We start from the raw sequence: 16544 nt of genomic DNA, 5'->3' as shown, positions 1-16544 counted from the left end.
TTTGAAAATAGCTTAATAACGACGATTGCATACCGTTCGAAGCAAAGAAAGGAAATAAAAAAAAAAAGACTGGTCCTCTAATATGCCTACATTTGTTATAAACTTAATAAATATTTGTGATGAATAAAATTGCAAAGATATTGGCGCAGCAGAGACATGGAAGGATAAAAATTGACACATACGATAAAGGACATTTTAGGTTGGCCCCACTTTTATCCTCTTCAAAACTGCACTTGTACTCATCATATCATCATCATCATCATCACCATTTCCGTTCACCAGGGAGAGCGATGAAAGCACGCTACTTACCTTTTCAGTGGGTACTGCCACTGTTACCCCTCCTTCTATGCTGTGCGACGGAGGAGTCTTCTACTACTTCCACAAGCATCATCTTCACCACACTTGGCAGAGCTTATTACGCCTTTGACATCTATTCCCTCCCAATTCAACAACAACCGCATATCCCTAACAAAGAATTACGTCTCACCGATGGCCACTCCGTCAATTTTAACGGCCACTTCATTTCCAACAACTCCGCTGTCCAACTCCCCACCACCCAAACCCCTCCACTCCAACTGGTTTACATAACCGAGAGAAACGGCTCCCCCACCATATACTACGACGCCGTTTATCCCCACTCTTCCACAGCCGCCAGAAGGTCCGCTCTTGAATCTGTTAGCTCTAATAGAATCCAATTCCCTCTGTTACCCAATTCGCTAACTGACACCCAAGTTTCCATCAAAGATAAGCCCAGCCTAACCCCCGATGGCCAATATTTGGTATACGTGTCCACCCACGAGAACCCGGGCCTCCCACGGGCCAGTTGGGCCGCCGTTTACTCCACCCACCTCCAATCGGGCCTCACTCAAAGGCTCACCCCCTACGGAGTTGCTGATTTCAGCCCAGCCCTCTCTCCCTCCGGACTATGGACCGCCGTTGCTTCTTACGGCCCAGACGGTTGGGCCGGCGAGGTAGAGGACCTCACTACGGACATCTACGTTTTCCTAACACGCGACGGAACTCAACGAGTCAAGGTCGTCCAACACGGTGGCTGGCCCTCCTGGATCGACGATCGAACTCTTTACTTCCACAGGAGAGGCCAAGACCAGTGGTGGAGTATCTACAAAGCAACAGTCCCCGCCGACGGTCCCGTTTCCACTGACTCGGTCATGGTCGAACGAGTCACCCCGCCGGGTCTCCACGCGTTCACACCTGCAACCTCCCCGGGCAACAACGACTTCATCGCCGTTGCAACGAGAAGGCCTGGCTCGAGTTTCCGTCACATCGAGCTATTCGACCTGGTTAACAACGAGTTCAGAGAGCTAACTAGGTTGGTCTCGCCCCAAGCTCATCACCTCAACCCGTTCATCTCGCCCGATTCAACCCGGGTCGGGTACCACAAGTGCAGAGGAGAACCCAACAGAAAGGATAGAAGCAGCAGCCCCCAGTTGTTGCTCGAGAATGTTCGGAGCCCCGTGCCTGGTTTAACTCTCTTCCGGTTCGTCGGTTCGTTTCCGGTTTTCTCACCCTCCGGCGACCGAATCGCTTACGTTGAGATGCCGGGCGTTTACGTGGTGAACCGGGACGGTTCGAACCTGCGTAAGGTTTTGAACGTGATGGCCTTCTCGACGGCTTGGGATCCTGTTCGACCCGGTGTCATCTACACTGCCGTCGGAGAAACGTTTGCTCCGGAGAGCTCGCAGGTTGACATAATATCCATCGACGTTGACCGAAAGGACAGCCTTAAGCGTTTGACCCTTGACGGGAAGAACAACGCATTTCCCTCACCATCTCCGGACGGAAAATGGATTGTGTTCCGGTCGGGTAGGACGGGTCATAAGAACTTGTACATAATGGACGCTGTTGGTGGAGAACAAAAGGGGCTTAGAAGGTTGACGGAGGGTGCATGGACGGACACCATGTGCAACTGGTCACCGGACGGAGAATGGATCGCATTTGCATCGGACCGGCACGACCCGGGTAGTGGGAGCTTCGAATTGTACCTGATCCACCCGAATGGAACCGGGTTGAAGAAGCTGAGACAAAGCGGGTCGGGTGGGAGGATAAACCACCCGTATTTTAGCCCGGATGGGAAGAGTATAACGTTTACTTCTGACTATGCGGGTATATCAGCGGAGCCAATCTCGAACCCGCATCACTACCAACCCTATGGTGAAATATTCACCGTTAGCTTAGACGGTTCTGGTCTCCAGAGATTGACCCATAATTCGTATGAGGATGGAACACCCGCTTGGTCGCCCAAGTACATACCCCCAGTTAATGTTGAGAGGCCAAAGGGAGCCTATTGCTCTTTTGAAGATTGTCATTGGCTCAACCACATGCCCACTGTGGTGCCTGCTTATGCTACTATGGCTGCACCCGCTGTATCAAACGCTCAGTGTGGTCTGTAAATGCTGTGTTGATATAATGAGTTTCCGTAATGTATGATATGATACGTCAATAGATGTGGGCTAAACCGCTATGTGAAAGATAGTAGACTGAGCATGCTTTGTTAGTGTAATTTTGATGTCCAAACACTTATAAGGCAAATAAATAACTTCCCCTCCACTTCTTCTGTAGACTGACTGAATTTTGAGGTACTCGATAGAAGCAACACCCGAAAAAGGAGCACATGAAAATTAACATACCACATTTGCTGTTTTTAAATGACAGCAAACTTTTGTTTATATATGTCATATTTCAAAAGTAAAGTAGACTCGCTTATTCATCATATTCATCAGCCCAGATTGTCATGCTTACAAATGCACTTTTAAATTTGTCAGGACAAAACTTAGGACTACCTTAGTACTTTTAATGTTGTTTAAATAAATTTCAAGTTTTACCACAATAAATTGTGTTTATAAGAAAGGTTGGTTGAAAACCTGCATCAAAATAAAATTGCAACTGGACTAGATAAATTGGACAAAATTTTACACATTGGCTCCTTTTAGCCATTAATGATGCCGAAGCAGTAGCTAATAATACAGATTGATTCTTGAAGCGTTGATTTTTTGTGAACTTGTGGCATAGCAGGTACAAGAATTCTAATTAAGATGATGGGGGGTTGACAGCTACATTGTACAGTGTAAGAGAAGCATATTCTCTCGAGACACAGAGTTATGTCAATCTAAGCCTATCCCAACCGGAAGTAAGACTGTCATCCTGCTCAATTCTGGAAAAATTCTGGAGGTATTGAAGGAGGGCAGTACTTCCTGGCCACATATTTGTACTGAAACACAGATAAATTATGAGAACGCACTCAAACAAATGTAAGCGTGTGCTTTAAAGAAATGAGGCTTGTGTTTACCTTATGCTGACTGTATTTTTCCCTAACTGCAGGCAAATTAGAGTTAGGACTGTTGCAACAAAGCCGATGCAGATCCTTTACACAAACACACAGATCAGAAGGTTGGTAGAGTGTGTAATGCTGCAATGTCGAATTCTGTTGCAAGAAACAAAAACAGTCGAGTCAAACAAATATCCTAAAACAAATAATGTACACATAATCTTTGTTGTTAGCATCATACCCATGGTTTCTTCGAAGGGAAAAGAATGAATTTTGCCAGGAAAATTGCAGAAGCGGCTACAAGTGATGGAGCATGACAAAGCATGTTGTACTCCAATAGAGACAATTCGGCAATATAGTTTGTCAAGCACTCTAGTTGCAGGGAAGGGACCTGAGAAATTCAAAAATAAAACACGAGAAAGGAATCAGTACTTCAGAAATGGAATTCATAGTAATTATAAATAGGTGCAATCACTATATAAATGCGGTACAAGAACAACAAATATGCAAATATCAAACCTACAAACAATGCTATCTTCTTATATGGCAATGACAAATAACACCATTGCCATTATATTATGTTTCTATTTTACTATAACTCGAAATTAATTTTGACAGAGTATTTCACAGAATCTAAACTAATATTTGTTCATCTAACAATATACAACTAGTAGCGTATGCTTTTGGTTACTTAAGATAGCTCGCTAGCTTATATTTTCATCGGTGACTCTTATTGAAGACAACAGCCATCTCGCAATGTTTACACTTGAATACAAATGTGTTGTAATATACCCCCAGTGTTTAGAAAAGCCAATAATGGTATATGAACCTTAGAAGCATATGCATGGTGTTGATGACATTTCTAACATACTATTTGGAGTAAATATACTCGTAATAGCAAAGCGATGTGCCTATCATCAAAATGCTCCAGCACTGTTTGAACATTTCCTATTTATTACACAGGTGCATAAACAATAGACAATTGACCAACTTAAGCGAGGAAGATACCTCGTCAACTCCTTGAGCTGCACGAACAAATCTTCTGTAAATCATACCAACAAAGAAAAAAAATTTATATTAGATCAGCATCAAAGATTTTCAAACGGTCAATCTGTTAGTCATGTGTTAACTTACTACCTTAGGAAACACTTAATTGTTGGGGCTGTCATTTCGAACTTCAAAAAATTCAAGAGAGCAGATTCCATCTGCAAAACCTGCATCAAATGATTTTGGACTGATGGTTGAGATGTGCACACTTCAAAATCACATGCCATAAACAGATGAGAGTAAGCCGCAAAAGTTAACCAACCAAACAATTCAACCCATACCTCTTCTTTGAAGTATGTGTTATCAGTTATGTAACAAAATTCCTCCACCTGAGGTGCACAAATCTCCTCATATTTGCTGCCAACAAGAACCAAAAACCGAATTAATTTATTGTTATTGAATGCCTTCGAATGCTTGAAAGAAAATTCGTAGGAACGCCATCAATCAAAAAAATATGAGGGACTTGTATGCTTCCTTACGAGGCAATCATCATGGAGGCAACACCAAGTAGTTGTAACTTTTGCCTATTCATCACGTTCCCTGAAAGATACCGATCAATGTAGTTTACTGTCAAATACAATGTATCAGGTACTAGTCTATACTCTTCAGCCACCTGCAATTGGAAATTGATGTTTAGAACATAGCCATATACACCAATTAATTACATAATAATAATAATACTAATAATAATAATAATATCTAAATTTTTTAACTTCCCATGTGTTTGCAGGGGATGTTAAAATTCACATGTGACAAAACATTACCTCCACAAGCCAGTCAATCAATATAGCACGCATGCTGGGATTTATGTCCTTCTGAACGCTTTCCATGAAGTCTGTGGAAGGCCTTTTCTTCGCCTAAAATTTCATAAATAGGAAAAGATCAGACCACTTTCAATAAATTATAATCATTTTGTTAGCTACATTTGGCATGTTTAAGTAGAGAAAACTAAAATAAACTATAATAACAAGATAACTGTAACAGGGAAAATGAAGCTTTACCTCAGATGCACGCAGGTGCTTGTAGATATCACAAGCAAAGGATGCACAGAGCTGTGGATCCGTGTAATTATTATCGACACTGACAATTTTGTCCCCCTTTTCCAACTCAACAAGTATGTCTCTACTACAGATGTTACCTGCAAACACATGAACAAGACAATAACACTACATTAGAATATAAATATGAACCAAATAATTTTTAAATGAAAGTCAAGTCAACTGGACTTGGCTACACGGAAACAATAAAAAAACAAAATGAAACCTGCTGGGTCTGTAGTATCAGAGATGTTTAAATTGCAGAATGTCTTCCTCTCAATTGAATCAACTGCTGCAACATCACTATTGTCGACATACTCAATGTCAGGACTCTTGAAAGAATCACAAGAAGACATTGACTCGTCCATTGAAACTGACATGCCATCTGATTTACTAGGTGAAACATCCATGGTGCTCGAAACATGAACAGTGAGGGTTGCAACTGAAGGAGCAGCAGCTCCATTCTTTTCTAAGATTGAAGTAGCCTTAGGAAAAACAACAGCACTGGTAGATTTAACACTAGGCAAAGAGGGTCTTTTATTCCCTGAAACTGCTGAACTAGTGAAGCATGGTGGAACTTCTTTCTTGGTCTTAGCAACCTTAGTTCCGCATGGCACCTAGCAATGCAAAATTCAATCAAATCACAACCCATTATAAAACCATAACTTGGTAACAACAAGTGATAAAAAAAAAAAAAAAAGAACGAATCTTTGCAGCACCACTAAAAAATAAACAAGAATAGTGTTTTTCTTTTTCTTCTGTTGTTATTACTTTGTCATGCAATTGTTGTAAGCAGTAGCTAAAGGGTGAATACCAAAGAGGAAGAGGATGATGAGTTGCGAGAAGCAATGGTGTTGGTGAGGTTAGTGAGGGGAGGTCGCTTCTTGGCCATAACCTTGGCCACGTTGTTTTCTGAAGAGGAAACAGTTGCATGGCGCTTCGCTAGAGATGATGTGGTTGAAGACGAAAACGATGAACGACGATTCTGGTTCGACATTTTGCTTTATTTCTTTATTCTTGGCTCTATACAAAATTGAAGAACCAAGGAAGAAGAGAAACAAAGGAAGAGAGAGAGAGAGAGAGAGAGAGAGAGAGAGAGAGAGAGAGAAGCGTTACTGATTGTGCTCTGATTTCAAAGAGAGCCTTTTGTGCTTTTGTTTTGTTTGCTTCTTTATTTGGCAGAGAAGAAAAGAGTGAGTGTGTAATAAATTTTGTATAATTTATAAAATGAAATAACGAGGCGGGTTTCAAATTGAGGACAGATCTGGGCCGTTGATCGGACTGGGTAAGGAGCGGGGCGTAAATGTGGGCCCCCACTGCTTTTCAAATTTCCTGCACTCGAGCGATCTGATTGGCTATTACGGCCACGTAAGCAATGCACAGACCGTGAAATTGAAGCTTTCGGTTTGAATTCAAATTCAAACGGTCACTGGATCTGTCGTTTCCTGCTTCGACTTTGCCCAGCCAAATGAGTCTCAATTCCCAACCATGAATGCATGATCGAGCCACGTTTACCATTTTTTTAATCCAAGCTGTGTTATTCAATTAATTTTAAAGTTTATTTAAATAGATTATATATTTATAATTATTTGATAATTAATTATATCAATCTTTTACTTGGATATGTCGAATGAAAAGTTTTTTACATTGATTTATCATATTTTTAAGCTGTAATTATAAAAATATATAAAATTATTTTCATTTTAGTCCTTATAATTTATTTTTTATTTTAATTTTTATATTTATAAAAATTATTATTTTTTATATATTTCATTGATATGATTTTTAAAAAATAATGTATATCACAAAAGTTATCGTGTGATAACATTTACATTGATTACGTTCTCATTAAGCACTAATTAAGAATTAAATAAATAGTTTTTAAAAATATACAAAAATTGTAAAGATCCAAATTAAAATAAACTAAATGTTTTTAATTATGAACTTTATAAATAAAACTAATATCAACCAAACACACACTTAACTGGACTTTAAATATATTCTTTGATTTTAGACTCAAATTTAAATTTTCATTTTTTAAGGAAACAAAATCTTTGACTTTTTTACGTGGTGCATTTAGTGTATGTTTGAATTATTTACATAATTAAAGTAGATCGTACTTAAAATACTGTTTATTCTCTAACTTTATTTTTTAATAAAATTATTAAAATAACATGATATATATATATATATATATTATATTTAATTTAATATATATATATATATTTAAAATGTAAATCATATAATCTAATTCCTATTTAAATTTTTATTTTCAATAAATTTTGATTTATACATTTTATTAAAAATACATTTATGATTATTGCTTTAGAATTATTTGTGCACTCATAGTTAGTGTATCAGAAAAAATAGTTTAAGAGACATTTAAAAAATAATTTTATTATTTATCATTACTGTATTTCGTTACATGTGTAGTTAATTTGTCGTTAATAAATAATATTTTAATTGCTACATCTTTGAATTTGAATGAACTTGTTTGAAAAGATATTGTGTTTAAGTGAACTGATGCACTTGAAAAAAAAATATTTAAAAGATAAATTAATCAATGCATTGTTGCTTTTTTTTTTGCTATATTTAATAAAATTATTAAAAACAAACGTCATTATTCTTATATTAGAATATGAGTTGTATTGACACAGAATTTCAAACTAATTGCCTATTTTAATGAAAAAACTTAGTAGAATATCATTGAATTATCCTATATATGATATAGAGTTATATATATTAGTGAGAACTTTACAAAATTAGAAGTATTATTTGAAGTCAAAAGAGTTCATTATCTATTTTGACCATTATATTTAAAGTTTCTAAAATCTCAAACTAACATTTGCAAGAGACATGTCAATTAGTTAGAATTCATTGAGATTGAAATATAACAAAGGTAAAGAAAATATCGTAACTTATGTATATAATATATACTGTACTCAGTTTATTGTAAACTAAATTATTTGATTTTAAGCTTGTAAAAGATTAATACGCCACTAATTCCGATTTTAATCAAGTGTGTTATAATTGTTTCAAACATGCTTTTGGAGACCATAAACATGATAATTTAAAAAAAAATAAAAATGAATGTGCTTATTTATTTTCTACGTGAAATGTTATATAAAAGAACTCATGGAAGCCAATTAATGAAATATTTTAGAGTACAAGGGACTTTAAATATATTGAATGAAGATATGTGAATTCTAAAGTTATATCCAGTAACTTATAAATGCCTTGACAGTTGACAATCACATGTATTTTTTAATTACATTATTATATTTTGACATAACTCTTATAGATAATTAGAAAAAGTTATAACATCATTATTGTTACATTAAGATTTACTAACATAAAAGTGAATGTGATGTGATATGTAAATAAAAGTAATATTACTGAAATTTAATTAAAATATAATATTAGTGTAAAACAGTACATTACGATCATTTAATTATGAGTTTTTCACGTTAACGATAATTAGTAGTTTTTATAATAATTATTTTTAATTAGTTAATACTGTAAAAAATTTTACACTCACAATATAGTCAAATTAAACTCATACCGTTGTTATATTTATTAGTATTTTTTTTTTCTTACGTTATATGGAGATTAATAAAATTAATTTTATTTACACTAGTAAATAATATAAATCAATGTAAAAATAATATTAAAACTAATCAATTACAAGATATGTAATTCTTCAAAATTATTTTAACTAAATTTACAATATAAAAAATATAATAAACGTAATATATATATATATATATATATATATATATAATATTTGAAGTTTCTAAAAAATAAACCCTTCTCTTACATAAAAATTTAAATAAAAATATCGATAAAAATAATCTGTATTGTATTTTTTTTTATTGTAATATTATGCATCTTGCATTTTAAATAAAGTTCTTAATAAAAATTACACAATTTTAAAAACTGAGACTTAATTATAAAAAAAAAAACTTGAAAGAAAGAAAAAACCACACAACTCAAAATAGGGAGATAAATATGCAATTAAGGAGAAAATCCAACATGTATGCATTTTAATTTTATTTTATTTTTTACCTGACGCAACATGATATAAATGAGCGGAATCACAGATCCCCGACCACCTAATAATTTTTTGCAATCAAGCCGTAGAAAAATTGTCAGGCTGACACTTTATTGAAATATGAGACGCCATTTTCCAAAATAATAATAATTAGGATAAGGGGAAACTCCTGTACTTATTTTCATGGCTGATTAAACCCCAAACAATATATTACAATACGCATGCAATTTCAACTTATATACCATTTTATGTAACAAAGTCTAAAAGAAGGGGAAACTGTACACTGCAGAGAGAAAGTAAGCAACGACTATGGAGGATATGTGTTTAGATAGACACGGCACAGTAACTTGAATATCCTATAATTAGCATAGTAACTTGAACATCCAAGAATTGACACAGAATTAGTTTACGAAAATTTCCATATAGCAAGAGCACCGCACCCGTTGACTGCAATGATATAGAAGTTCCAAAGCGGACAGCGCATGGCACATCGTATTTAGTATCCAGGCTTAGCAGCGGAATACCTCTAGAGGTATTGATGGATTACAATATTTCTTTGCCACAAACTTGAACTGCATGCGCACGTAAAACGTGAAACGACATGAAATAAGTTAGAAATTAATGGTCATCCCCACGACATTCCAGTCGTATTTAATAATGAACAAAAAAATAACCCCAAATGCAAGCAAGCCAATTGCTGACTCCCACAGTTTGAGAGCAAGACACTCAATGTAGATTCAGCTATAAATATATGGGGAAACTTATGTAAGTCAATAGATGATTTAACTTGCACGCCCTGCTTCTTAACAAACGATTAAAATTCAAATAGAAACTCAAGAAACAAAAACCCTTGTTTTGAGTGGATGAGAATAGTAACTGCTGACCCAGATTTCATAACCAGGTTGAATCAATCTAATTTCTAAATAGATAACCCTATACCCTTTACACTTTCTAATATCTTTCATCGAATGAAACTGGGCCTCTCTTGAAGTCTAGACCATCGTATTGTAATCGAATCAATCTAGTTTCTAAATGGATAGTTTACACCGTTTAAAATTGTGGCTACTGATATGTATGGTTACTTTCATCAAGTTGGTTTCCGGCTTAATTTAATCATGTTATCAACAATTGCTATTAATTGTAATCATAATTACTTAATCAGATGGTATACTGCTTTATGTAACCCGATTTTACTACACTTAACACAAGAAAGACCAAAGTCCAGGGTATTCTGACCTTATGCTGACTGTATTTCTCCCTGATGGCAGGTAAATTATGACAGCCATCACAACACAACCAATGCAATCCTTTGACACATTCATGCAATTCTGATGCTTGGTAACCTGTGTAATGCCTTAGCGCAGAATTCTATGACAAAACATATACATAGTTGCACATCATAATTACACAGGTCTATGAAAAGAAAAATATTCCTCAGTAAAATAGGTTTCCGGTAATACATACCCAAGGTTTCTTCCTAGGAAGTAGCATGTATTTAGCCAGGAAAGTGGCTGATGCAGCTATTAATGATGGGTTGTACTTAAGCATGCCATACTCTAGAAGCGATAGCTCTGCAAGATAATCTGCCAAATACTCCAACTGCATCACTGGAACCTAAAAACAGTATGAAGTGACCACCGTCCACCGTAAAGTGTCAGTCGTTGTTATTAAACTCTAAAAGAGGGAAAGAAAGAATCTAAATCAAACTACATACCTCGCAGGTTCGTTGGGCAACAATGATGAAGCGTCTGCATAGGGATGAGCGCAATTCACAAGTCATTTCATTAGTTGTTGGGCAACTTACTAGTTACTCCCACTTGCACTTGTCAATAATCAATAACAAGGAAAAAACTAGTCATTACCTCAAAAAACATCTAACAGTGGGAGCTGTCATTTCAAACTTCAAGAACTTCAGCACAGCAGATTCCATCTGCAACACCTGCAGTAATATCACTCATATTTTTAGTAGAACAAGGCAACGGAAAGACATCTAATGCTGCAGATGTGAATCGAGAAAATAAAATTCAAACCTGCTCCTTAGAATATGTATTATCAGTTACATAACAGAAGTCTTCCACCTTAGGGGCACAGATCTCCTCGTATTTTCTGGCAAAATCAAATTAACATTTTTATATTATATAATAGATATATAAATGCATGACAAACAGAGGACATAGGAGAAGAAGAAACACACGTGTATACTTAGACAAATTAAATGGATTTTGCTTAAGAAACAAGCGTTAAGAGATTAGAACCCTACGCAGCAATCATCATACAGGCAACACCAAGTAATTGCAATCGCTGCCTATTCATTGCATTGCCAGAAAGATAGCGATCAATGTAGTTAACTGTCAAAAATAGCGTATCAGGTAGAAGACTGTACTCTTCGGCAACCTACAATGTGAAGACAATATTGAATATAAGAACTTAAGGAGGGATTTAATTCTTCTCACGTTCTCTATCATGTTATTGGACAAAAGAGCAAGTTTAATGCACCCTATACAGAGAATAGTGGATTCTATAATAATTACTTATTTTCTCGCGTCTTTCTATCTCATAACATAAGTGGAGTCAAATTCCTTAAAAAACTAGCACAAAGAAATATAACTTCGACAATTTAAATTTTATAATGAAACAGAAAGCCCATTTATCAGGAAATAATAAGAGTACATGATTTATCATAATTGTAATCATGTATTATATGAACAATTCTGTGATATTGGGCGATCGAGAATAAGAAATTCCCTGGAATAAACATCACCCTGACAATACCGTCACCCACCATAGTTTACCTCCACAAGCCAATCAATAAGTATTGCCCGCATGCTAGCATTGAGGTCTTTCTGTATGTTCTCCATGAAGTCCATAGACGGCCTTTTGATTTCCTAAAACCAGATATTAGACCAAAATAAAACACAAAAACAAACAGAGAGAAAGGATTCCGTTCTAAGCCACATGCATAACCGCAGAAGTATTACGATAGATAGCTCTGTTTAAAACTTCCAAAAGTAATATCTCATCTTAATTTAATTCTTTATCTTGTCAAAATAAAGGACAGTGCCTTTTTGAGTGGGCCCAAATCATCCTCATAAGGTACCCAGAGAATTCAATCACAATTTTTTGCTACTATTTTCCACTCATTATGTCAAGTTATCATTATTCTATGTCAAACTCAAATTAACAGAAATTACCAATTGGGAGAAGAAAAAACCAGAGAAGAAGCTACAAATGATGCATTTTTGCTTTAACTCTGAAGTTTACATAATATTCTTCCTGATGAAGACGACTTTTACAATTATACTGAATCTTTATCAGAAACTTTTAGCCATGCTTTACGACCTGAACTACTTTTGAATTCACTATTTATTAATTCAGCTGTGATTGAACCTTTATTCATGTCGGTGATAATTACACACACAATATATTACGGACATCAAATTGTTTAAAAGTTTGATAAAATTTTAAATTAGCATAAACAAAAATACAATCTTTTATGATTGAATAATAACATTGTATCATTACTTATTTTAAGTGTATATATATATATATACACACAGTAAAAAAGAAATTTTCAGACTAATATAAATCTAAAAATTTTTATACTTGATCTAAGCTTTTCATTTAACTTATATCTATTAATTAGAGAAATATTAAATTATAATTCGTTATCTGTAAATTAAATAAAAAGCTCATATTAAATGTAAGAGTTTTTAAACTTTTATATATATATATATATATATATATATATATATATATATATATATATATATATATATATATATATATAGCGTTGTATGACCTTGGCTACCTAAGCTTACCATATAAGCAGCAAAGGTCGCAAAATTTTCAACTTTGCAAATAATATCCAATTACAATAGTTAGATAGCAAAGAAACTTTCGATAAACACCAACATAATTGAAAAATAACATTAACTATATTAGATTTTAGAACATTGAGAGATATAAGATACGTTTGAATACACAACTTATTTAAACACTTATTCATGATTTATGTCATAAATTTAATAATAAAATTTATTAGGATGTTAAAAACAACTCATCAAAATTATAAGCTATTTTTTATAAATTGTTCATAAATTCTTTCAAATCAACCCATTATTATATTTTGTATTATATAAGTTCTTCACATTCATCGGAAACCCCTTTCATGAGAATATTTTGTTAAAAAACAATTAAAAAAATAATAGTTTCTTCAAAATATTTTTAAAAATATTAATACAAAACATAAGAATCTAACATTATCAACTTAACATTTCTCCTAAACTTACAAAAACCTCCGTACTAAATGCCTTTTAGGAGGTGGAAAAATGAGAAAATTGAGTAAAAAAATGTGTTATTTAAATAAATAAAAATAAGAGAAAATTTTTTTCTCAAAAATGTAAATTATATTTAAAAAATTGAAACAATTATAATAAAAATATATAATATTTTTTCTTAATAAATTTTTTATGTTGTGTAAAATTTATTTAAAAATAAAACTAAATAAATAAATAAATAAACCACATTTATCTCTTTACCCCCGTTACCACCCTAAGTAGGAAATTTTTTTTACAGTGAGTGCCACAATAAATTTAATTTTCTTCCTCTTCTTTTTCTCTCAATCAAACACACGTACTATTCTTCTTTCTTCCTAGTTCTCTCTCTCATTACTCTCTTTTCTCCAAATATAGCAATCCAAAGAATACCGTATGCCAAAGCTGCACAAAACAATCAAAATAGCTGTACAAGTGAAACAGACAAACGTAGTTTGAGAAGCAATTCAATTTGATTTTCAAATTGAATTAACATGTCGCATTTTTTTAAGATGAGATATTCTATAATGCTACCTACCTTACATACATTCACATGTAATACTTTAGGAAGCTGACATGTTCGAGAATTCGCTTACATTTTCGTTATTCATTTGCAGTAAAAAGGATTGAAGTCCTATTTATTATTTAAACATTTCAATATGCCATAGCTATTTGACGAACACAAAAAAGATATTTCTGAGGATAGAAATACATCATATGAAAAAAAACTGCTATTCTGCTAGAATTACAACATGTGATTGAAACAGTAAAATAGATGAAGATGTCAAACCTCAGATACACGCAAATATTCAAAGATTTCCCGGACAATGGATGCACAGAATTGTGGGTCCTTGATGTTGTAGTCAATATCCACAACTTCATTTGCTTCTTCTATCTTCTCAGTGGGATCACACCCGCAAATTCTCCCTAAAATCAGGGGGAGGATGCATGTGAAGGGCAGTAAAACAAGTATTCCAGATTAGAACTTGTACTTATTGAAAAAAATTGAATCCATAATATTTAGCCAAAGCATAGAAAGGGGCCTAGTAAAATTCAGCCTTTAATAAATGAACCTGCTATTTTTGAAGAGTCTGAAATATTGAGAATGTCAATTGTCCTATTCTCAATTGATTTGGTGGATACGACGTTATCGCTGTTAATATATTCAAATTCCGGACTCTTCATAGAATCACTGGTTGACATGCTCTCACTTAGTGAAACTGAACCACTAAAGGATTTACTTGGAGAAATGTCCATCAATTTCGGAGGACGGATCACGCCATTAAAATCAGGACAAACAGCACCATCAGTGCTTGGAGCAAGGAAGATTTCAACCCCATCCTTGGGTCGACTACTGCTGTTCGAACGTCCTTCTTTAGAAAGTACCAACCCACTTGATTTTTCACTCAATGACGGTTGCAAAGTGTCCCCGGATATAACCATTTTCTGCGAACCGGCAATAAAATCCTTCTTCGTCTTGGCAGCTCTGGACACGCATGGAACCTTCAAAAAATAATAATAGTACAGAAATCAACGCAAGTTCTATACATGCACGAATGCAACTTACCCAGGACCCAATAAATCAAAATTCTAAGAAAATAAAATTTGAGTATATTGTATATAATTCACGGACAAGTGTTCGACATTCAAGGCATACACGATGATAGTCCAAAGTGAATGACAATGCTAATTGCCAAGTCTTTTGATAAACAAAGACATGATTCATGCTTCTTATTACATCATTCTCATAAGATGCACGTATATGCAACGCTCTAATTCACATGCAATTTCGCTAGATGAGTACCAATAAACAGAACAAACGTAATCACGAATGTTTCAACATCAATCACAACATAACAATTTATCGATAAACATAAACGAATAAAAAAAGACAGAACAAGTACCATAGGTTTGGAGAGAGAGACATTTCGGTTATTAGTTACGTCGGTGAGAGCGGAACGCTTCTTCGTCGAGGGGTTCTTCACGGCAGTGACCTTGCCTGAAGTTTCTGAAACGGAGGACTTATTCTCAGAAGACGACGGCAAACGCCGGTTTCGGGTAAACATTTCGCGCTTAAACAAAATAGAACCCTAATCGCGGCAATAAACGCCAAATAGGGTCAGTTTCGTTCGCAAAAAAAAGTAAGGAACCGCATAAACAGAGAAGTGAGGTATTTGGATTTGGTGGGATAAGAATGAAGAATGGAGAGGAAGAAAACTCAAAGCTAGAGCTTGATGGATGATTGAGAAAGACGAACCTAGGTTTTCAGATTGTAGGAAAAGCCCTTTTTCAGAGGATCCTTGCTTCTGTAACAGAACGCGCATGGAAGGAAGTTTGAGTTCGAATATTTGTTTGCGAAAGCGCGAAATGTGCCGAGTTTAGCCGAACAATTCTCACCGTCGATTGGATTCGAAGGGAGATCTAACCGTCCACAGTCCCCATGGGTTGTTAACGTACGGTCGTGTGTCGGGCAAAGCAAACTCTATCCCTTCGTCAAACTGAAAAATAAAAATCCCTCAGCAAACTTCTATAATATTTGTTTCTTCGCAGCCACGACAATATTTGGTGGATTTGAAGAAAAATAGTATATTTCATTTATTGTTTTTCTCTTGTTTTTTATAATTATATTGATTTAATCGTTTTTTTGGTGGATAAATGTTGGTCGTTGCTAAAATAACTAGCTACTCCAAATAACAACTAAGATGGTAGATGGATCCATTTCGTTTAAATGATAAATAAATTTAAATCATATATTTTTATATTAAAAAACTGTAAAAATTAACTCTTTAACTGTAAAGTAAAAGTATTTG

General features: G+C 34.6%; 3 protein-coding genes across 5 annotated transcripts; 1 reads left to right on the top strand and 2 right to left on the bottom strand.

Annotated features, from left to right (window-relative positions):
* Positions 1-46: 46 nt before the first annotated feature.
* On the top strand, positions 47-6045 carry LOC113853220. Of its 3 annotated transcripts, XM_027483718.1 has the most exons (3): positions 49-2597; positions 3031-3269; positions 3340-6045. In XM_027483718.1, exon 1 carries the CDS (start codon positions 120-122, stop codon positions 2409-2411), a length of 2292 nt encoding a protein of 763 aa, XP_027339519.1. In that variant the 5' UTR covers positions 49-119; the 3' UTR covers positions 2412-2597; positions 3031-3269; positions 3340-6045. The 3 variants fall into 3 exon arrangements, with proteins under 3 accessions (XP_027339517.1, XP_027339519.1, XP_027339520.1); XM_027483716.1 differs by having other exon boundaries at positions 47-3269; XM_027483719.1 differs by lacking the exons at positions 3031-3269; positions 3340-6045 and having other exon boundaries at positions 105-658; positions 689-2724.
* On the bottom strand, positions 3167-6367 carry LOC113853221 (cyclin-A1-1-like). The gene is made up of 11 exons (XM_027483720.1): positions 6185-6367; positions 5597-5987; positions 5335-5471; positions 5098-5190; positions 4813-4946; positions 4615-4690; positions 4424-4500; positions 4295-4328; positions 3528-3677; positions 3308-3442; positions 3167-3229 (listed from the first exon to the last, which is right to left on the bottom strand). Exons 1-11 carry the CDS (start codon positions 6365-6367, stop codon positions 3167-3169), a joined length of 1473 nt encoding a protein of 490 aa, XP_027339521.1.
* A 3143-nt stretch (positions 6368-9510) lies between these two features.
* Positions 9511-16172, bottom strand: LOC113852929 (cyclin-A1-4-like). The gene is made up of 12 exons (XM_027483330.1): positions 15992-16172; positions 15639-15824; positions 14808-15237; positions 14525-14661; positions 12214-12306; positions 11682-11815; positions 11452-11527; positions 11284-11360; positions 11136-11169; positions 10886-11035; positions 10658-10789; positions 9511-9993 (listed from the first exon to the last, which is right to left on the bottom strand). The coding sequence occupies exons 2-12, from the start codon at positions 15798-15800 to the stop codon at positions 9931-9933; spliced, it is 1488 nt and encodes a 495-aa protein (XP_027339131.1). The 5' UTR covers positions 15801-15824; positions 15992-16172; the 3' UTR covers positions 9511-9930.
* Positions 16173-16544: the final 372 nt, after the last annotated feature.

This window comes from Abrus precatorius, unplaced genomic scaffold, assembly GCF_003935025.1.
Source record: "Abrus precatorius isolate BTA unplaced genomic scaffold, Abrus_2018 Scaffold10, whole genome shotgun sequence".
NCBI classification, from domain to species: Eukaryota; Viridiplantae; Streptophyta; class Magnoliopsida; order Fabales; family Fabaceae; genus Abrus; species Abrus precatorius.
The sequence above is the reverse complement of the archived record's forward strand: the minus strand, read 5'-3'. Positions and strand labels throughout refer to the sequence as shown.